The sequence below is a fragment of the Podarcis cretensis genome (genome assembly GCF_951804945.1).
Source record: "Podarcis cretensis genome assembly, chromosome: 10".
Lineage (NCBI taxonomy): Eukaryota > Metazoa > Chordata > Lepidosauria > Squamata > Lacertidae > Podarcis > Podarcis cretensis.
The window spans coordinates 34,080,204-34,099,538 of record NC_137179.1 but is presented as its reverse complement, the minus strand read 5'-3'; the positions used below and the strand labels follow the sequence as shown (position 1 = coordinate 34,099,538).

At 42.7% G+C, this 19,335-nt stretch overlaps 1 protein-coding gene across 4 annotated transcripts; it reads right to left on the bottom strand.

Moving 5' to 3' along the window:
• Positions 1-88: 88 nt before the first annotated feature.
• On the bottom strand, positions 89-19,067 carry LOC307225593 (uncharacterized protein). 4 transcript variants are annotated; one of them, XM_079993499.1, is made up of 5 exons: positions 18,675-19,067; positions 17,404-17,571; positions 4,775-4,911; positions 2,667-2,796; positions 89-403 (listed from the first exon to the last, which is right to left on the bottom strand). In XM_079993499.1, the coding sequence occupies exons 2-5, from the start codon at positions 17,409-17,411 to the stop codon at positions 178-180; spliced, it is 501 nt and encodes a 166-aa protein (XP_079849625.1). In that variant the 5' UTR covers positions 17,412-17,571; positions 18,675-19,067; the 3' UTR covers positions 89-177. The 4 variants fall into 4 exon arrangements, with proteins under 4 accessions (XP_079849625.1, XP_079849627.1, XP_079849626.1 ...); XM_079993501.1 differs by lacking the exon at positions 17,404-17,571 and adding an exon at positions 6,339-6,380 and having other exon boundaries at positions 18,675-19,065; XM_079993500.1 differs by lacking the exon at positions 17,404-17,571 and having other exon boundaries at positions 18,675-19,061.
• Positions 19,068-19,335: the final 268 nt, after the last annotated feature.

Sequence of the window (19,335 nt, the reverse complement as noted above, 5' to 3'; positions counted from 1 at the left end):
AGACATCTTGAACGTAACGTGTAAACACCCTTTATGACTGCCATTCATGGGGAAGAGAGAGAAACCTTCAGTAATAATATTGTACACATTTTCTTTTAGTCAAAACTTTCTTTTATTGAGCTTTCTGATGAGGACCTCTGGAATAGAGATTGAGCAAAATTTCATCTTGAAGAAGAGCTAATTCCACTGAAGATGCCTTCTCATGTACCTCCTCCTCCTTTGCTGAAGCGGTACCCTCCTCAGATGGATGCTGCCAAGGCTCTGGCTCCGTTGGGCCTTGTAGCGGATGGGGAAGAGGGTCCTGCTCATGATACTGAGACGCTCGTTCAGCTCTGCCAGCCTTTTCTTCATGGAAAGTACTTGCTTCAGGAGATTGTCAATTGCTTCAGAGATAGGCCGGAGGCTGCCGGTCAAAGAAGATCAATATTAAGAATGTATACAGATCAGGATTATTATGGCAGTTCACTGCCAGTTTTTCTCAGTACGACTCAACACAATTCAGTCAGCACAGTTCAGAAGCCTGTATGTGTCACAACTGTTGTGATGATAAATAATCAGCGTGGTAGGAGGCTGCCGCTGATAGGAGGTGATCGAAGCCTTTTGCAGTGTTACTGCTAACAATGATTCCTCGCCAGGGACCCATCAAATCTCATGCCTACTGGACCTAGCCCAGCCTTACTCATTTTTGCAATAGGACCCATTGAAATTAAGGGCACATCACACATTAAGTGCCCTCAGCTGCAATATGTACTTAAAACATGAGATGAGTATGCAGAAATATTTTAAGTCCTGCCGGACTTTTTTTAAGGCTGTAAGGCTGCAATCTGATATGCCCTTACCCAGGAGCAGATCCCACTGAGATCAGTGGGACTTCTGAGTAGACATATTATGACTTGACCATAAGAAGGGGGCCTGAGGCTTGCTCTGCCAGGTCGCAATGCTTAGGATGAGGCACACCAACAGTTGTGTTAAGGCATCATCAAGCAAACTGTTAAAACGCTGCAGAAAATAGTATATACCAGCACAAATAATTAGATCTAGCAGCTTCGTCTGACCAAGTTTGAGAAATCCACTTCAAGGCTTGGATAGATGGTGGTGATTCTTCAATTAAATACCCTAAAAGTAAAATAAAAAAATTCCTTCCAGTAGCACCTTAAAGACCAACTAAGTTAGTTCTTGGTATGAGCTTTCGTGTGCATGCACACTTCTTCAGATACACTGAAACAGAAGAGTAGTAATATAGCGTTGTTTGCAAGGTGGTGATATGAAAACTAACACTCATCCTGTTTATACATTTTCCTGTTGGTCCTTCATTTACACACACCCCTCTTTTGAATACATTTCCCCCATCACTTTCCAAACTGCAAAAAATCCAGTTCTTCTTTAAAGTTGATGTGTTGCACTTGGGTGGCAGCCTGAAGGCAACCTGAGTGGAGATTTGACTCAAGGACATTTTGGAACACAGTGCTCTTAGGCTGCAATCATTCATTACCTCAAAGTAATTCCAATGGGACTTACATCTGAGTCCTGCTGTTAACCACTAGCCTCTTAAAGGACAGGCCTAGGGATGTCTACTCTGTATCAGCAGTAAGTCTGAGTTCGGAGGAATTTCCTCCTTGCTATGGGTATAAGCCGCCTTTGAACACAGATGCAAACAGAAACTGCTGCTAAAAACATTTCTGATCTAACAGAAACAACATTATTCAGTGTAATCATTGGAAAAAATATTAGCACCAACATTTATTATATATTTACGTTGACATTTCTTCCCATATAAACAGCCCATTAGGGACATTTGAACAGTTAACTACCACTCACACTAAGTTTTACACTCACTTTTAAGAGCATGTTGTCCACATGGGAGTCTTTCACGCTCACAGCTGGTGCCATAACTGATTCAAAATATAAGCAAGCAGATCCAAAACATTCTGGTATTTTCCCCCATTAAAACCCACTTTTTATTGTTTCTGCCAAATATAAGTAGGGTTAATTTTACTAACTGCTTTGTTGAAAATGGTATGGGTTTTTAAGGACATTTTGCTCCCCACTCTCCCCACTAAGCTCTGCTTCAACTTTCGCCATCATATCTGGATGATAAATAAAAGAGAATATTTTTGCCTAAAGGGGAATAGGACCGCCCCCCGCCTTGAATTGCATATCAGTTATTAAACTGAAATGCTTGAAAACTAGCCAGTTTGGACCAATGTATGAAATGTATGAAACATCATACGCATGCTTATTCAGGTGTAAATCACAGTGAGTTGTGACTGAGGCTCATGACACCCATACTGTTGTTTAATGCAGATAGCTTTCTGTACCTCCATGAATTTCTATTCCAAGTCACTGCCTTCCCTCACTTTCCCCTCCCTCAATCCAGAATTTACCATGCCCTCTCCTTTTCAGAGTATCCCTGGTATGAGAAAAAGTGGGCTCATCACTTTGAGAGTGTGTCTGTATTTATGTTATTGGGTAAAAGAAGTTGGGACAACCCAGGCATATTTCTTCCCTTCTAGTAACTCTCCATCACTAACAGAGTTTTAAGGCTAAAATCCTAGTTACTCATCCAGTCTTCCCCTTTGGGGTATAAAGAGTTTCAACACTGGGGAATTCTCTGTTCCAGAGAAAGCAGAGCAGAGAAAAGGCCAGCAATGCTCTTGTATTCTTACCTGGAAAGTTCAGGCAGGAGTGCGTCAGGGTGACTCAACAAAGAGTGCTTCATTTGCCAAAAGATGCTGTTCCCCCACTTCTCCAGTGTGCGCGTAAAACTCTTTATGCCTTGGATATTCACTTTATCGGCTGCGATATCAGAATTCACGTGAGAATGAGGGGAAAGAAAAGATTCAGGGAGGGAGAAGCAAGTCATTAATCAGTTATTTTATCTTCCAGTACACCTAAATCTTCATGGATTAAGTATCACTAAATATACACATGTCTGCGTGTAATCCAGAGATATGTGTCTGTGGGATTGCAACCAGGTGCACAAAATCTGGCACATTCAGTTCCTGAAGATTGCTTTTTTCTTTTTTCAACACCATGTTTCTAATCCTATGAAAATGGATAAATTCTTAAATTCTCTTCCTAGAGAGGCTCACCCTTCCCATCACTGACGGCTTCCCTGGTGTTCAAAAACCTTCCTAAATGTTGCTCTTACTGCTCTTATTATTCTATTAATATTTTGTCTGCTCCTAATGTTTTAACCCCCAGCATAATCTGTGGGAAAGCAGGATTAAAAAAATTCTAATAAATAATAGGTCAGGTGAGATAAATTGAGATGGGATGAGAAGTGATAAAGGTGGAAAATCCTTTGGCCCGAGTTGCAGAAATAGGCTCAGTTCCTTGGTTTTCTCTAGACCATTCTGAAATACCCAAGGTTTTATGTTTCATGCCACCACCCCTGTTCCAGCACTAATTGCATTGATATCTCCTCATCCCTGCATGGCAGAGGTGGAGAAGAGCTACTGGAGTGAGAGATGCCTGCTGTGGAGACAGCTACTCTTGAGTTCACCACTTTTAAAAGGCAACAGCAATCTGTCACAAGCGCCAAAGAATGCAAAATGTTGGAGAGAACTGAATGGCGGAATATTGTTTGCCATATTTTCAAAGCAGCAAGAGTCTCTCTCACACACACCAGACAATTAAAAGCACATGGCTTCCCCAAGAACGCTGGGAACTATAATCCACCCTCCCCAGAGCTACAATTCCTAGCACCATGGACAAACCCGGGATTCTTTGAGGGGAAACATTTGCTTCTAAATGTAAGACGTCGGTGTGATCTATATGAGCATTTTCTGCTTCAGTGGCCCAAGATGGGGGTGGATGGGAAATGTCTTTGCCGCAATCAATGCAAACCTAGGCAGTGGTGTAGCTAGCTGCTCGGGTGCCCGGGGCGGCACATGCACTCAAGGAGTCCACCCACTTCCTTCTCCTCAGCTGTAGGATGGCTGAGGGGGAGGCAGCAAGCAGACACAAGCCCCATGCTGCTGTTTTGGGCAGCGTGGAGCCTGCAGGTGCCCGAGCAACCACGTCACTCCTAGGAGAGACGCATGGCTTGGGCACGCTGCAGGCCCTGTGGTAAGTGCCGCCCCACACGGTGTGGAACCCAGTGCCCTCTGCCCCTCCCCTTAGCTACATCTCTGAGCCTAGGCGTGTTTACTTAGAAGTAAATCTCATTGAGGACTGTAGCCTAATGACTTTACTTGTGCACTCACATTCCACAAATAATAATTGCAGCTGATACTCTATCTGGGTTAGTAAGCGCATTCATCCAAAGAGAAAATTCTGTGCTGGAAGCATGTGACTGTACTTCTTCTGTAGGACAGGTGTTGAGATCCCTCACCCTTCCTTTAGGCAAAACCATAGTACTAAGACTCATTCGCAGTCACCAGGGGGCACTTCAACTCCCAATAGCTGCATATACAGTACACAAATACTGTAGCATTGTATATTTGGCTTCCTGTAGTGTGAAGGGTTGCCATACATCCATAATAACCAAGATTTGGTTGTCAGAAACATATGTCTGGGCTGAAATGTCTGGGGGAAAGCTCAACAACTTTTGTGTCTGGATTTTCACTTTTTGAAATATGGCAACCCTACTGGTGCGGAACTCAAGACTGGGCAGGAAACCAAAATTCACATAAGCCTTTATCAGAAACGTTCTTCTTCATATTAAGACGGTGTTATCAGTGCGCATGGGCACTAAAAGTGGACAGGCCCCTGCCTTCAAGGAGCTTACAAATGACTCCTGCATCTGCCTTGGCTTACTAGCACCTCTTACCTCCTTCTCTGTAATTCCACTCCTGAATGTGATTCTGAAGTGCCTTCTGACAGCTGCTGCTGGGCAGGAGGTGGAAGAAAAGGAGAAGTGTCAGGACACCCACAATGGGTGCAACCAGAGCTTTCATCTTTGTGTTCCTGTTGTAAGAAAAGGATAAAACCTGCTTTGATTTCCTGTTCTTTCAGAATCAGTTTGAATATGCCGAAATAACACATGGTACAGCCCTCACTAGGCTGTATCACTATATACAGCACCAGGTGAGGAAGGCATGTGTTGAACAGCCCTCCAAAGGAACATAGGAACTTGCCTTATACCAAGCCAGCCCATTGGTCCATCTAGCCCAGTACTTTCTATTGTGACTGGCTGCAGCACTCCAGGATTTCAGACAGTGGCCTCTCCCCGACCTCACTTGAAGATGCTGGGGATTGACTGTGGGGCCTTCTGCATGCAAGGCAGATGCTCTAGCTCTGAGCTATGGTCCTTCCATGTACACTCCCCATCTCTAGAAAAGTAGCCAGTCAGAAAAAAGCCTTATCCTTGACAAGCTAGTTTTCTATGTGCAGAAAAGTTTAATGCAGGGGAGCATTCAAGCCTTCAGTCCTTCCTATACAGCCTGAAGTGCTGTTGTCCAGGCAGGACTGTGGCATGTGCTGTTTCTGCATATTCAAAATAGCCCTCACATACAGTGAAAGACAGTGAAAGGAAAAAAGCCTTTGAATGATGTGCATCACTCACAGGCCCCAAAAAACTGTAATGGAGTCTAGGCAATCTATTGAGCATTCATCCTGATTTGCTTGCATAAAGTTTACATAGAGGTTAGATCCTATCTGGTCTTTATTGAGCATTCATTCTGACATTTTTGCCAGGAGATTATATGACTATATGTATCTAATTTACACTCGTCCTGATTTGCTTGTGGGCTGCTTATATTTTGTCCTGTTAATCATGGTTCATTCCACACTTTTCAGCGCATTTCCTTATCAGTTTCTAAAGTGTGAGAAGTCTAATTCTTTTTTTAAAGTGGATTTGTTGTACTAGAGTGAAAGAGTGCTTTAATCTGCTTCAGCTGCACAAACCTAAGCGCTCATCCACACTTTCATTTGTCCCATGATGATGATGATGATGATATTTGTTATTTATACCCCGCCCATGTGGCTGGGTTTCCCCAGCCACTCTGGGTGGCTCCCAATAGAACTAAAAGCACAATAGAACACCAAACATTAAAAATTCCCTAAACCTGGCTGCCCTCAGATGTCTTCTAAAAGTCAGATAGTTGTTTAATTCCTTGACATCTGGTGGGAGGGTGTTCCACAGGGTGGGCACCACCACCGAGAAGGCCCTCTGCCTGGTTCCCTGTAACCTCGCTTCTCACAGGGAGGGAACGGCCAGAGTCTTTTTCAGACTCCCAACTGTCCCTGGGAAAACCTGCTGGCTCCTGCTGAATCAGAACAAGGGGCTGTAGCTCAATGGCAGACCACATGCTTGTGTGTAGAAAGGCCCCTTTCATCGCTGGCATCTCCGGTTAAAAGGGGTATCTAATAATAGGGCCAGGGAAGACTCCTACCTTGTGACCCTGGAGTGCTGCTGCCTGTTAGAGCAGTTAGTCCTGGGCTAGCAAGACGAGCATGAAGTTAGTTTCCTATGTTAGCACCTTCTGTATGTCAGTCTACTTTGCCACGCAGATCTCCCTTGCTGGACTAGGGCAGCAAAGTTTGCAGCCCAGTGAGAAAAACGTTCTAATTGGCAGTACAGCAGTACCTCGGGTTACAGACGCTTCAGGTTACAGACTCCGCTAACCCAGAAATAGTACCTCGGGTTAAGAACTTTGCTTCGGGATGAGAACAGAAATCGCGTGGCGGCGACACAGCAGCAGTGGGAGGCCCCATTAGCTAAAGTGGTGCTTCAGGTTAAGAACAGTTTCAGGTTAAGAATGGACCTCCAGAACCCGAGGTACCACTGTATTACCGCCGAACAACAAACATGTGCTAACATGCTAAATCTGTTAGGATTAGCATGATGAGTTTAACAGGAGTTTAACGAGCACTTATCTCCAGCTTCATTGCAATATGAATTTCAGAATGACACATCTGCTTGCTGGTGTTGCAAGGAGGGCCAAAGAAACAGTGCACTTGCTGTTGTGTAAATAGTAATGGAAGGAAATCCTGAGCTGCCTGGGGACTGTGTGGGATGGGGAAGGGAAGTTTAACTGCATCTCTCCCTGCCAAGGTCAGACAGAAATGACCTCACCAAAAAGGATCCTTGCCATTTTGAGGGAAGCCTCCACTGGCATGCAAATAGTATCTGGATGAGTTAAATTAACCGGCCCCACTTCTCCCGCCCTGTGGAACACCCTCCCATCAGATGTCAAGGAAATAAATAACTATCTGATTTTCTGAAGGCAGCCCTGTTTAGGGAAGTTTTTAATGTTTGAAGTTTTATCACTTTATTAATAATGATAATGATAATGATACTCTGTTGGGAGCCACCCAGAGTGGCTGAGGAAACCCAGCCAGATGGGTGGGGTATAAATAATAAATAACTTCTTCTTCTATCTTCTTCTTCTTCTTCTTCTTCTTCTTCTTCTTCTTCTTCTTCTTCTTCTTCTTCTTCTTCTTCTTTGCAGGCTTCCCTTTCAAAAACCATGCATCCTCCAATTAACATGGCATTTACTTGGGCCTTAATTTTATCTCTCCAAGGAAGTTCGCCTGGTGCCTTCACTATACACCTTTAGGCACCAGGCAAAAACGTTCCTTTTTAACCAGGCCTTTGCCTGACTTGAATGACATCCTATACCCTTTTTAAAATGCTGGCTCTTTGGGGGGTGTTTTTTTTTTTTAAAAAAAATTGATTGTTGTTTTTGTTTTGATTTTATGTATTTGATATTTTATGTGAACCACCCTAAGACCTTCTGGTATAGTGCAGTATAGAAATTAAATAAATAATAATAATAATTAGAGAAGGGCCAGTAGCATCTGCCTTTTATGTAGAAAACTCAAGGTTTAATCCATGACACCCCACCAAATAAGGCTGGGAATGTCTCCTGCTCAGTGGCGGTCACTGGGGTAGAGGAGTAGTGCTCCCCTGCCCCCCATTTTGCTGCTGCTTGGTGGGAGGGAGAGAGGCCTTGCCACTCCCAATGCTGGTTACATTAGGCCAGGTGAGCTGCCCCACTGCCTTGCCATCTGCTGTATGAAATCCTGGAGAGCTGCTGCCAGTCCGTGTAGACAGTCCTGAGCAAGGTGTACTCATTATAATCTGACTCAGTAGAAGACTGTTTCCTGTGTTCCTTGCCTAGACTTGATGAAAATGCCAGAAAATTAGATCCTATTGGATCAAGGTTATTAGATGAATTGGCATAAGGCCGTCAAGGCCGTTGACTCTGTTGAGTCTTAAAGATGTTCTTACGACAGAGAAAGTAGGAAGTGTCTGGCAAGCGCCTTATCGTTGAAAGACTTGGAGAAATAAGACTTCCCCTTTAATTCAAGCTTGGCTAAATATATACTTGTTTACAACAGAAATGAATAGACTGAATTCTTTTTAAAGACAAATGTACGAAAGGGAGAATGCTTGACATGTCTTCTGAGAAGATACAGCTACAATTCATTTTATCCTGGAACAATTTAAATCCTAACTGTCAAGTGGAAAGCCATGTTTTATTGATATGATGAGGGTTTTTGGATTAATCTGTCAGTTCATCACAGCGAAACTGTTTATTTGTTAACTGGAACCTTATATATTGGATTAATCCATCTACAAGTGTCTATTGGCTGAAGAAAAAACAACCACCACATTTCCCCCCCTGTATTATCTGTTTTTCTGATACGACATTCTGCGTATAAACAACCTTTAAATGGAAAATAAAGGAGTCTGAAGTTCAGTTGCTTGGCCTTGTCAGCATCGCCCTTGAGCCAGTGTACCAACTGGACTCATGCACTACAGCCCCGACTGGGCTAGGCGAGCTGGGTAGCACTGCCAGAGACCTCCTTTCCCACAGGAACAGGTCACAGTGCTGTGGACTCACAGCTTGGAGCTGAGAGCACCGGATTCACTGTCTCAGTAATACAGTCGTTGCGCAGCAGCGTTTTGCAGAGTCTTGCAGAGTATAAACCACTCGGAGAGCAGCTCTGTAAAATATCCTCCTTTATTCTATAACTACAACTATAATACAAAACTATATACAGAGCTAAATATTCTGAGCATAAATCAATGCTATATTCTGAGTGCCTGCAGCTGCTCTTTGCAGCAATCTTATCTATAAACACGATCTCTTGCACTCTCTCTCCGACACACTGACTGACTCTCTCACACACACAGATGTGGTGCTGGGCAGAATAAGTAGATAGCAGGACACGCCTCCTCCTCTCTGGAGAGTCAGCAGAGACCTCAGGAGATTCTTGGATATGGGAGGGGTGAAATCTCCTCAGGCCTGACTCTCTCCAACAAAAAATGATCCAATAAAAACAGTGCCTCTTAGCATTTCATTCTACTTCCAGTGTTCAGACTCTTGAGTGTCATTGTGTATGTCACCAAAACAGCACCAGCAGCATACAAGGAGATTGCAGCTGTAGGCCTGGGGGGCAACCAAGGTTTGCAGACATACAAATCAATAGGGGAAAAAACAAAGGGAGACCTTAGAACAGCCCAGTGGGGACTGAGTGTTCCATGTTCGTTGAATGCTTATAGAGAGGGAGGGGGTCAGAAAATCAGGGAAAGGGAAAATAGAATTTATTATTATTATTATTATTATTATTATTATTATTATTATTATTTATACCCCACCCATCTGGCTGTGTTATGTACTGAAGTTCTCACCCTGGGCCAGCAGGGGGATACTGTAGATAGTTATGCAAATAAGGGATTGAAAGAGACGTTCAGTGATTGGATAGTTTTAGAAAATTGTTACAGTTACATTGTACTGGAGCTCTATATAAGCAGGCTGACTGAAGCCTTCAGTTCAGTTCTGTTCTGGCCTGTGAATAAACAAGAGCTGTTTGAAGAATCGCTGTGTCGTCTGATATGTTCACCCACAACTTAACAGGCTGGGTCCCCCCAGCCTCTCTGGGTGGCTTCCAACAAAACACTAAAATACAATAACCTATTAAACATTAAAAGCTTGAAGAATGAAGTGGCTGGAATCCTGTGGCTCTATGCTGCAATATTTTGTTGCAGGTCGGATAGGTTTATTTTATGGCCACATTCACAACATGTGTCTAAGGCATTACGATACCAAATTTTGCACTCCTAACAGTTTTGTGCCTCGGGCAATTTCCCCTCTGTCCCCCCCCCCCCGATGTTAGGCCACTAGCTGTATGCAAACTAGACACTGTCAGGTCTGATTCACACCAAAAGGAATGAAAGGAGTTGAGGTAATACAAGCAGAGGCTGGGCCTATGGGAAAACAGTCGTATGACTGATTCACTGTGTGCCCCATTTTGCTTTACAAATGGATTTGTTTGACCACAGCCTTCCTTGAGTTGGTCAGGAGTTGTGCTAATTTGCTTTTCATTAAACTGGGGAGGAATTTGTTATTGCCTTGAGAGGGCTAAGTCAGTATTGCTGGCCATCATCCATAAGGTTTATATCATGATTAATCAGAATTGCATAGTTTCTCGTTTGAGAAATGACTGACAAAGTAATAAAAAAAATGGCAGAGACACAGAATTCATGTATTTCAGCTGCTTGGTCTTATGGTAAACCCCTGAGAAAATTCAATTACCCTTCCATTGAAGTATGACCTTCATCTCCTAACAGCCTGGGAACAGCTCCAACCCAGCCACTTGGTACCCTTAGGAATTAGTCAGAGTTGGTTCAAATACGAATAAGTCTGAGTTCATTTCCATATTCAATGAAATATAGTTTCCTTCTTGTTTTATGTGTGCTAATCATTGTTAGGTTAAAACTGCTAAGAAAAAAGGCAAGCACTTTGATCCTATGGCTGTTCAAAAAGAAGTCTAGCTGAGTTCAACAGAATTTTTCAACCTTAGTTTTGCAGTCCCCCCTCCCTTTCAAATGTTTTAAGTTTTACAATTTCAAATAAACAGGTTTTACATTACCAAATGGACAACACCACCTCTGCCACCGCAGTGTGGCACCCTTTTCCATCCATGCAATTCCACCCCATATGTATATACTTACTCAGACATAAGACCCACTGAGCTCAAGTACATGTGCATAGAATTGCACTGTCAGTCTACACCAGAGATGGGAATCCCGTGACCATGTAGACATTGTTGGACACCAACTCCCATCATCCCCAGCCAGTGTGGCTCAGGACTAATGGGAAAAGTAGTCTTTTCACCACCAACTGAAGATGTATCCGTTCCGCCTGGCCTGCACAGGTTAATGAGATGTCTCCTCCATCACTTTATGACTATGTTCTGTGCTGCGGCCAGCTTTATTTATGATAATCACAATAACGGTGGTTTTTGTTGTTGATGTTTTTATTCTGTGTTTTACTGTAGACTGCTCACCAGTCTGAGAATTCTTGTTGAAGGGCAGTTCACAATTATCACCATCATAATTACCCCCCTCCTTCTCCTAAACCTACTGTCCCAAATGCCTAGTTTTCAGGTAGGCTTGAGCCCCGTGGCCTGCTATTCTACAAATTAAGGCATGCAAGCTGCATACATTTCAAAGTGGGATGTTGGTGCGGGGGTTTTGGACCAGTTCCACCCACCCAACAACAAAATTCTTCCATACGTATAGTTCAGTTCTAGAACTTCAGGCCAAAAGCAGGAAGGAGCCTCATGCATATGTGCCCCTCTTTCAGGTAAGTTGCTTTAAGGCCAAGATGATATACGTATATAGTCAACGTTAACCTGAGGACTGATACTGAAAATTGGTGGCGGCAATATCACAGCATTTAAAACAACAATGTAAACATGGATAGGGCTGCATTATTAAACTGTTTAAATAAAATATGCAAGAATATCTTCTCTAAATACTTGGAACCTGCTTACCACTCTTTCTTTCTTTCTTTCTTTCTTTCTTTCTTTCTTTCTTTCTTTCTTTCTCTCTCTCTCTCTCTCTCTCTCTCTCTCTCACACACACACACACACTTTTACTCTCTATGATTTGCTGGAGATTTTTTTCTCCTGAAGTACCAGTCGTACCATATTTCTTTGGTAATAATATTCTCACTGACTTTCTCTATAAATTCTTATTAATAATTAATCGCTCCCCCTCTCCCCCTCCAAATAAACAGTCTTTCCTTTTAAAATGAATTCCGTAATGAAAATGTCTGATCAGCCATTCCCAGCAGAGAAGGACCAAAGTATGTAATATCAAAAGGCTGAAACGGCAGCACAAATCTCTGAGGTCAAATAGACCAAAGAGGAGGGTGCACCCGCTTTTCGGCAGCCTTGGTCCTGTGAGACGAGGTGACTTTGATCTTGCTTCGTTTAGGATATGAAAGGCAGCAATAAATCCCCTCACATCTGGGGATCCATAACCTGACCTTCTTGATCACAGGTTCTATAAAACATAAACTGTAAAATTTCAAACACAAATCCCAGATGTTGCATTTTCTGGGTCTCCTGAGACCCGTTCCTCCTCCATTTCCCATATTATCATCCTTTGAATTCCTATTGATTTTGATGTGTAGCATTCTTTACTGCTGACGAGACAACAGTATTGTTTATAAAACAATGCCATTTCTCTGTGCCTACTGTTTATAATTTAAGACTGGGGACAATTGTTTTGGTCGTGCTTATGTTTTCAGACAGCTGAAGATAGTGTGACAGACCCCTTATTGCTTGTGGTGGTTGAACTCTTTTGTTATTTGTCCTTCAGACAAGCAGAGCTTGTGTCCATTTCTATCAACCCAGAGCAGGGCAGTGGCTACCAACAGTCAGAACATGGACTGATCCAGCGGCCTGGACCAGTTGGGGAGCTGTCCAGCAGCAGCCAGAGTTGGGTTAGACAAGATTATATGTGGGACTTCTTAGTTGCAACAGCAGCTAAGAGGCAGAGATGAAGGAGTTTCATTTTAAGGCCTCTTCCTCCAAAGTAAATACACATTGAAATACTTTATTGTACAACTTGTATACAGTGAGATTACACAAGCACCCCCCCACTCAGCTCTCTTAGTCTTAATTCCCCTCGTTTACTGACGCACACCCACCAAACCCGAAAGTCAGTTGCCCTGTTGCTATCTTTTCATTCAGCAGCCTAACAGCCCAATGATAGAAGCTGTTCTTTACCCTGTTGGTGCAACTAATCATGCTTCTATATCTTCTGCCTGAGGGCAGGAGATCAAGAAAGTGCCGGACAGGGTGTGAATCATCCCTGAGGATTTTCTTCACTCTCCTGAGGAAATTAATGCTTGCCTCTTCCTCCAAAGTAAGGCTGAGGGGCAGCAAACCTTGGACTGTGGAGCAGACAGTCTCATCTCAGGTCTGGGTTTTTGGCATGGGTCTGTCACCACCTCTGCTCCTACTGTGATGCTGGACCAGATATTGGGAAAAGGCCCCCTCAAGGTGTATTGGACCCCTCAGTGTCACAGCCTTTGAGGGCCAAGGTGTCACCTCAAGGGGCATTAGAGACATAGGCTATAGGAACTTACCTTATACCAAGCTGGAGCGTCAGCCTATCTATCTTGGTATCGTCAAATGGCAGCAGCTGTCCAGGGTTTCAGGCGATATCAGAGGTTAAACCTGGACCTTCTGCAAGCAAAGCATGTACTCTGCCACTGAGGCACACCTTCTCTCCATGATCCCAGTCTAAGCCCTGACCTGTGGGAGGGTGTGTGTATTTCCTGAAAGGTGAACAAATTTCCCCATGTGACTGGGATCCCATCAAAAGCCAGGTCACCTTGACATTATCAGGTCACAGGTTTCCCTATGCCTCAGACAGGGAGGCAGACACATGTTCCATGCAAATGCATGCTTTTTTGGCTTTCTGTTGAGCTTACAGTTCTCTTCCCCCTTTCTACCCCATGCTCTGGGCTCCAGAAAGGGCTCTGGCCCCAACCCAAGCTCCCTCAGAATCTGTGCCTCTAGAATCTGTGCCTCTAGATCCAGCCAGCAGGACAGTCCAATGTTTTGTTCTCTGCGTCTACACTTTACAATCTCTTACCCCTCCCAACTCTCCTCTCACCACCCATTTTGATCCTCTTTCCCCATCCTGGGTGTCTCTTTCAATGGAGCTTGCCAACCAGGCGTCTTCGGGAGCAGTCGTTTCTTTCTTTCTTTAGCAGGAACATTTAACAGGCTACTCTCAGTCCAAAGAATCCCAGAGCGACCACCATAGTTTCAAAACAATCACAACTGTATCAGTGATAAAATGTTTGGGTTTCTTGGTTTGTTTTTAATTAAACCCAGCAGAACAGCAGAATCAGCCTAAAAACAGCACTGAAGGTTAACTTCAAGATGTCAGCAGCCACAGCTGAGGGAAGTGCCTCAGTCATAAGCAAGCAAGTGGGTGTGTGGTCTCATGCTGTGACTCCATAGCAATGTTCTCAACTATGTGTATAGGATGCATAAACACAGTATCTTTAAAGCACATGCTTCCCCTCAAAGAGTTCTGGGCATTGCAGTTTAGCCCTCATGCAGTTACAGTTCCCAGCAACCCTTAGTAAACTACAGTGCCCAGAATTCTTTGAGGGGAAATCACGTGTTTTGAATGTGCTTTAAAGGTATAGTGTGTACACAGCCATAGACTCTGGAGTATGTAGCGTTTGTACATATATAGGGACTATGCAAATAAGGGGTTAGTGTGGGGGTTGCCAACTCAGATACCATGGCATCTCCAAAGGTGACCAAAGAAAAAAGAATAAAAATTCACAAAAGCACTGACTTCATTTCCCTTGATTCTCAACCAATCTTGCCTCATCTACAAGCATCTATTTTATTAATGCAGTGCCTATTGGAAAACAAATGATTTCGCTGCCACTATATTAGAATTTCTCACTGACATAAGTGATAATTACTTCTTCTTCTCCTTCAAGCCATTCCATGGAAGCTAGCTAATCCAGTTGGCTCAGGAGAAGGGCTGACTGCCGAAGCAAGTCCACGTGAGAACATATCCTGTGGGGAAACTTTTTGAGCCAAATCTTGCTGGAAGGATTCTCATTAGCTCTGCCAAAGTTTGAATCAAGCCCTGCGCTTGTGCTGAAACAGAACAAAACAAAATACGGTTGCAGTGCTAGTCAGCATTCATTCCATGTCTGCTTAAATGAAATGGTGTTAAAATATGGGCCATGCTAGACACAATGGCAGTAGATCTGTGAGATGAAATATGGATCTGGTGCCATCGTATTGAAAGGTGAGGTCGGCATTGAGCGATGAGGAGTGCATCAGCCCTCCTCCTGCCCAAAGCTGACCTCCATACAGTATGCCTCCATGCTGTGTTGAGTTCCTATGCCAAAAGCGCTAATTCTGAGAACAAAGCACTTTGGGGGCAGCAGGAAGGTAGGGGGCAGAGGGGGAATGAGTCTGAACTCTTCACACAGGCTCCTTTGGATCAACAAATCCAACCTCCACTCCTAGGTAAACTATGGAATTCACGTCCACAGGACAGCCACCAGCTTGGAGGGCTTTGAAAGAGGACTGGACAAATTCATGGAGGGTGAGACTATCAACAGCGACTAGTCATGACGGCTATGCTCTGGCTCCACGGTTGAAGGCAGTAATGCTTCTGAATACTAGTTGCTAGAAAACACAGGTGGGGAAGGTGCTATTGTTTCCCAGAGGCATCTGGTTGACCACAATGAGAACAGGATACTAGACTAGATCAGCCATTGGCCTGATCCAGCAGCCTCCTCTTACGTTTTTATGTTCTTTCTTCCTACTTGATTGGGGAAGTTTTATGTTGAGACATTGTCCTATCTACCAACATCACAACTAGTTTGGGCCTCTGAGAAAGAGTTTGATCATTTCCTTGACCCAAATCCTCGTGTGGTCCTTTCAGTGCTTTGAAATCTCCACTTCTGGCACCATCAGGCTCCATTAATGATCCAGCAGATATTTCTATGCGCCAAACCTGCCAAGTTCTGCCTAGTCTTGCTTTGGTCCACCAAATTCAAACACAGCTCAACAAATGACATGCCAGATTCTACCAGGCTCCATCCATGACCCAAAGAAGTGAAGTCTCACTGGTTGCCTGAAATATGATGGATAGAAACAGACAAGTGGGATTTCCTGAACACAGGACATAACTGTTATTATTTATTATTATTTGATTTATATACCTCCCTTTATCCAAATTTTGGAATGCCCTCCATAGAGAGGCCTGCCTGTCAACTTTACCGCTTGGGTTTTGTCAAACAATTTAAAGAAAGATTTGAGGATGGAATAATGCCCCTTACGTCTGCTGAGCTGTTGCCATTTTTTCTTGCTCTCTTGCTGTCCGTATTATTTCTACTTAATTGTTTTCCTTTTTATTGATGCTTTTAATGTTGTCAGCTGCTGAGGACCATTTGAAGGAAAAGTGGGACAGAAAAGTTTTCAACAAGCAAATGCTATTTGAAAAATACAAACAAACAGGTGTGACCACCAACATGAATCTCTCCATCTCTTTTAGTCATGAATCGCACCATCCCTAAAGAATGTATGGGGAATTTGTCATTCCTATCTGATATCCTCATTTCTCATCCCCTCTCCTCACATGACATTCCTCTTCCATGTGATAAAAAACAACAACATCTGCTGCAACTAGACGTGTGTGATGCTCTCAGGTCACCAGGATTCTACACTCTGCAGCCAAATAATGCACAAATATGTCAGTTCCCAGCTTCAGATTCCTCCCCAATTTTCTCTTCCCTATTTGCTTTCAACATTTCTCCCCAAGGTATTCTATTTCCAATATATTTTATTCCTACATATGACAGAGATAAGCAGAGACATAGCAAAGAGAGATTTTATGTGCATCTGTCTTAAATCCTTACGGCAAAGGGGAAATGTTCACCCTCTCAGTTTTCATCACCACAGAACTCTTACTCCCTCCCCCCCCAATACAGCTGCAGATATTCAAGGTTATTCTGTCCCATTGCCAAATATGGCCTTCGTTTCCGAGAGGCTGCTATCTCCTGCAGCCTGATGAGAACATGCTGTACTTAACACAAGAATGTGAGGAAGTGAGGTCTGCTTTTGCTTGCTTTTGACTGCATCTACTGAGTAAAACAATACTGGGCCAGGAATAGTGGGAGTGTTGCTAAGGAAGGTTAAAGACTAGTTTTCAGTTGCTCAGATATTTGTAAACTGCTCTCATACAATTTTGAGCAAAACAGGAGAGCTTGACACACATTTCCAGGTTTTTCCACTGATTTAAAAATTGTGTTTGAATTAGGAGAGATGTGATTCGGATTTCAGTGATTATACGGTAAGTAGCATATTCAATTGCTTCTGCTGTTAAAACACAGGCTGCTTCTGCACTTTTTTTTTTTAAAAAAAGCAATGCCCTGGTTAAACACTTCCATCCAGACTAACTGAAGAAAGTTGAAAGTGGCAAGAAATTTTTTCCTCTGTAAAACCCTTAGCCCTTTATTACCATATTCCAGAACAATATTACATTATTGTGCTGTATTACGGTATCCTAATGCAGACTACTGGTTTAAATTATTGGTACACTGATAGTAAATACAAAAATAAATGTATCTGTGATAGATATATTACTGAGTAACAATGGCTTACCATGCCATTAGCTTACCAAACCTTATGCTGTTATGCTGTTATAAACAGTTAAAATGCATCATCTTCAGGACTGACATGCTCATGCAGAAAGTCTCAGGATCAGGCAAGAAGTCTCATTGAACTCAGGTAATTTGGTCCATATATGAATTACATGCTATTAGTAGAGTCCTTAGAATGAAGGGGAAAATGCATTTGTGTCACACAACTTGCTAAATAATAGTGCACATAATAATTCAGATCTGATAGCAAATTAAGAATTTGCTGAATTGATAGATTTAATAAAGACATATGTTTCTACTCAAAATATGAAGTGAAATTTGTGCATGAAAAATTGTAGCTATTGAGATTTTAAACAAAGCTGGAGATACCTTTTGTGCCTCGCTCTTTAAAACTCTTTTGCCCAATTTTGCCCATAGAATTTGATGCAATAAAATTATATGCTTCATTGCTTATTCTCTGATTACTATGCTAAGCATATCAGGCTTTCATTTTCAATGATCAAGAGAGATAAATATGCCTTTCAGGCTTCCTGCTACATTAACTGTCTCTTAGTTGGCTTTCATTTTCAGAGTTTTATTGGGTTTTGTTTTTTTTAAAAAAAGATTTTGAAAATGAGTTACATTGCATTAGAGAAAATGCAATGGTTATAAAAGAAGAAGATATAAGATCTAGATTGATTCACCTCTAGGTACATTTTGCCCATTATTCACTATGGATGATAGATGATAGATAGATAGATAGATAGATAGATAGATAGATAGATGGATGATAGATGATAGATGATGATAGATGATAGATGATAGATAGATAGATGATAGATAGATGGGGGTCTACACTAAAAGTGGCAAGTTGTCTTGGAATGAATAAAATAAGAATAAAATGAAGAAAATCGGATGACCTTGGGTCTGTGCAGTTGTGCATCAACAGATACATAATAACTACATAGCCTACATAGGTAATCTGTACCTTTCAGAGGCTTATATTGTCACACACAGAATATCCACACAGAAACAATTACAGTTATTTACTTTCTTCTTGCAAGAAACTCATCTTGCACTGCTTACTACTCTCAGCTTTTATGAACATTCAGTTAAGTAAGACTGAGCTTTTTTCAGATAGAGTCTCCTTTCTTCTGCCTGGATTTCTCTTCTGGTCTATTTGCCACATTCAAATTTCAAGATGGTTTGTTATGTCACGTAGTTCCCATCAGCTATGGAAGACACAAATTACTCATTGACTAAGGAAAGGATGAGTCTACATGCAAACTTTACCTGGACTCCACAGGACAATCCTCCTGAGACGAGGCTCCCAACAAGGCTCTGTTGCTTCTCTTCCTCTTTCATTGCCACCCCTCTGGACCTCAGATCACAATGAGTGACGTGTCCCACTTCTTCTCCCTAGTCCACATGTTTTCCCCAACTTTGTTTGGAGATTCTTCCAGCTGCTCCTTTCTCACCCTCCCCTCCCATCCACCCATTCAAGCTGAACATCTCCCCAACACATGGGAGCCGTATGGGACCATAAACTTCTGCCAGTGGCACTACAGTGCCTTTTCAAAGTTTATTCTCCTGTTCAGCAGCAGCTTCTGGTCCATGGCTCCCTGCTACCTTTGTAGCCCCACAATTCTTTGGCAGGCAGTATCATTAGATGGCCTCTCTTGCTTTCCATAGTTTCCACTACTAAGTAGCTTCCCTTTGTGGAAGACAGAAATTTGTAGCCAGCAAGTTGTGAATTTGTTCCCCTAAGTTGTTTCCGTTGATTGCCAATTAATTCTCTGATTACTTCATCCTTGAGACATTATGCCAAAACTATTTCTGTCAAAGTAAACAAGGAGAGTGGACTTGGGTTTTTTTTTTTGTGTGTGTGTTTTTGACACGCATTCCTCTACTCTTAAGTTCCTGGGCTGCCAAGCTAAACACAAGCAGACCTAAT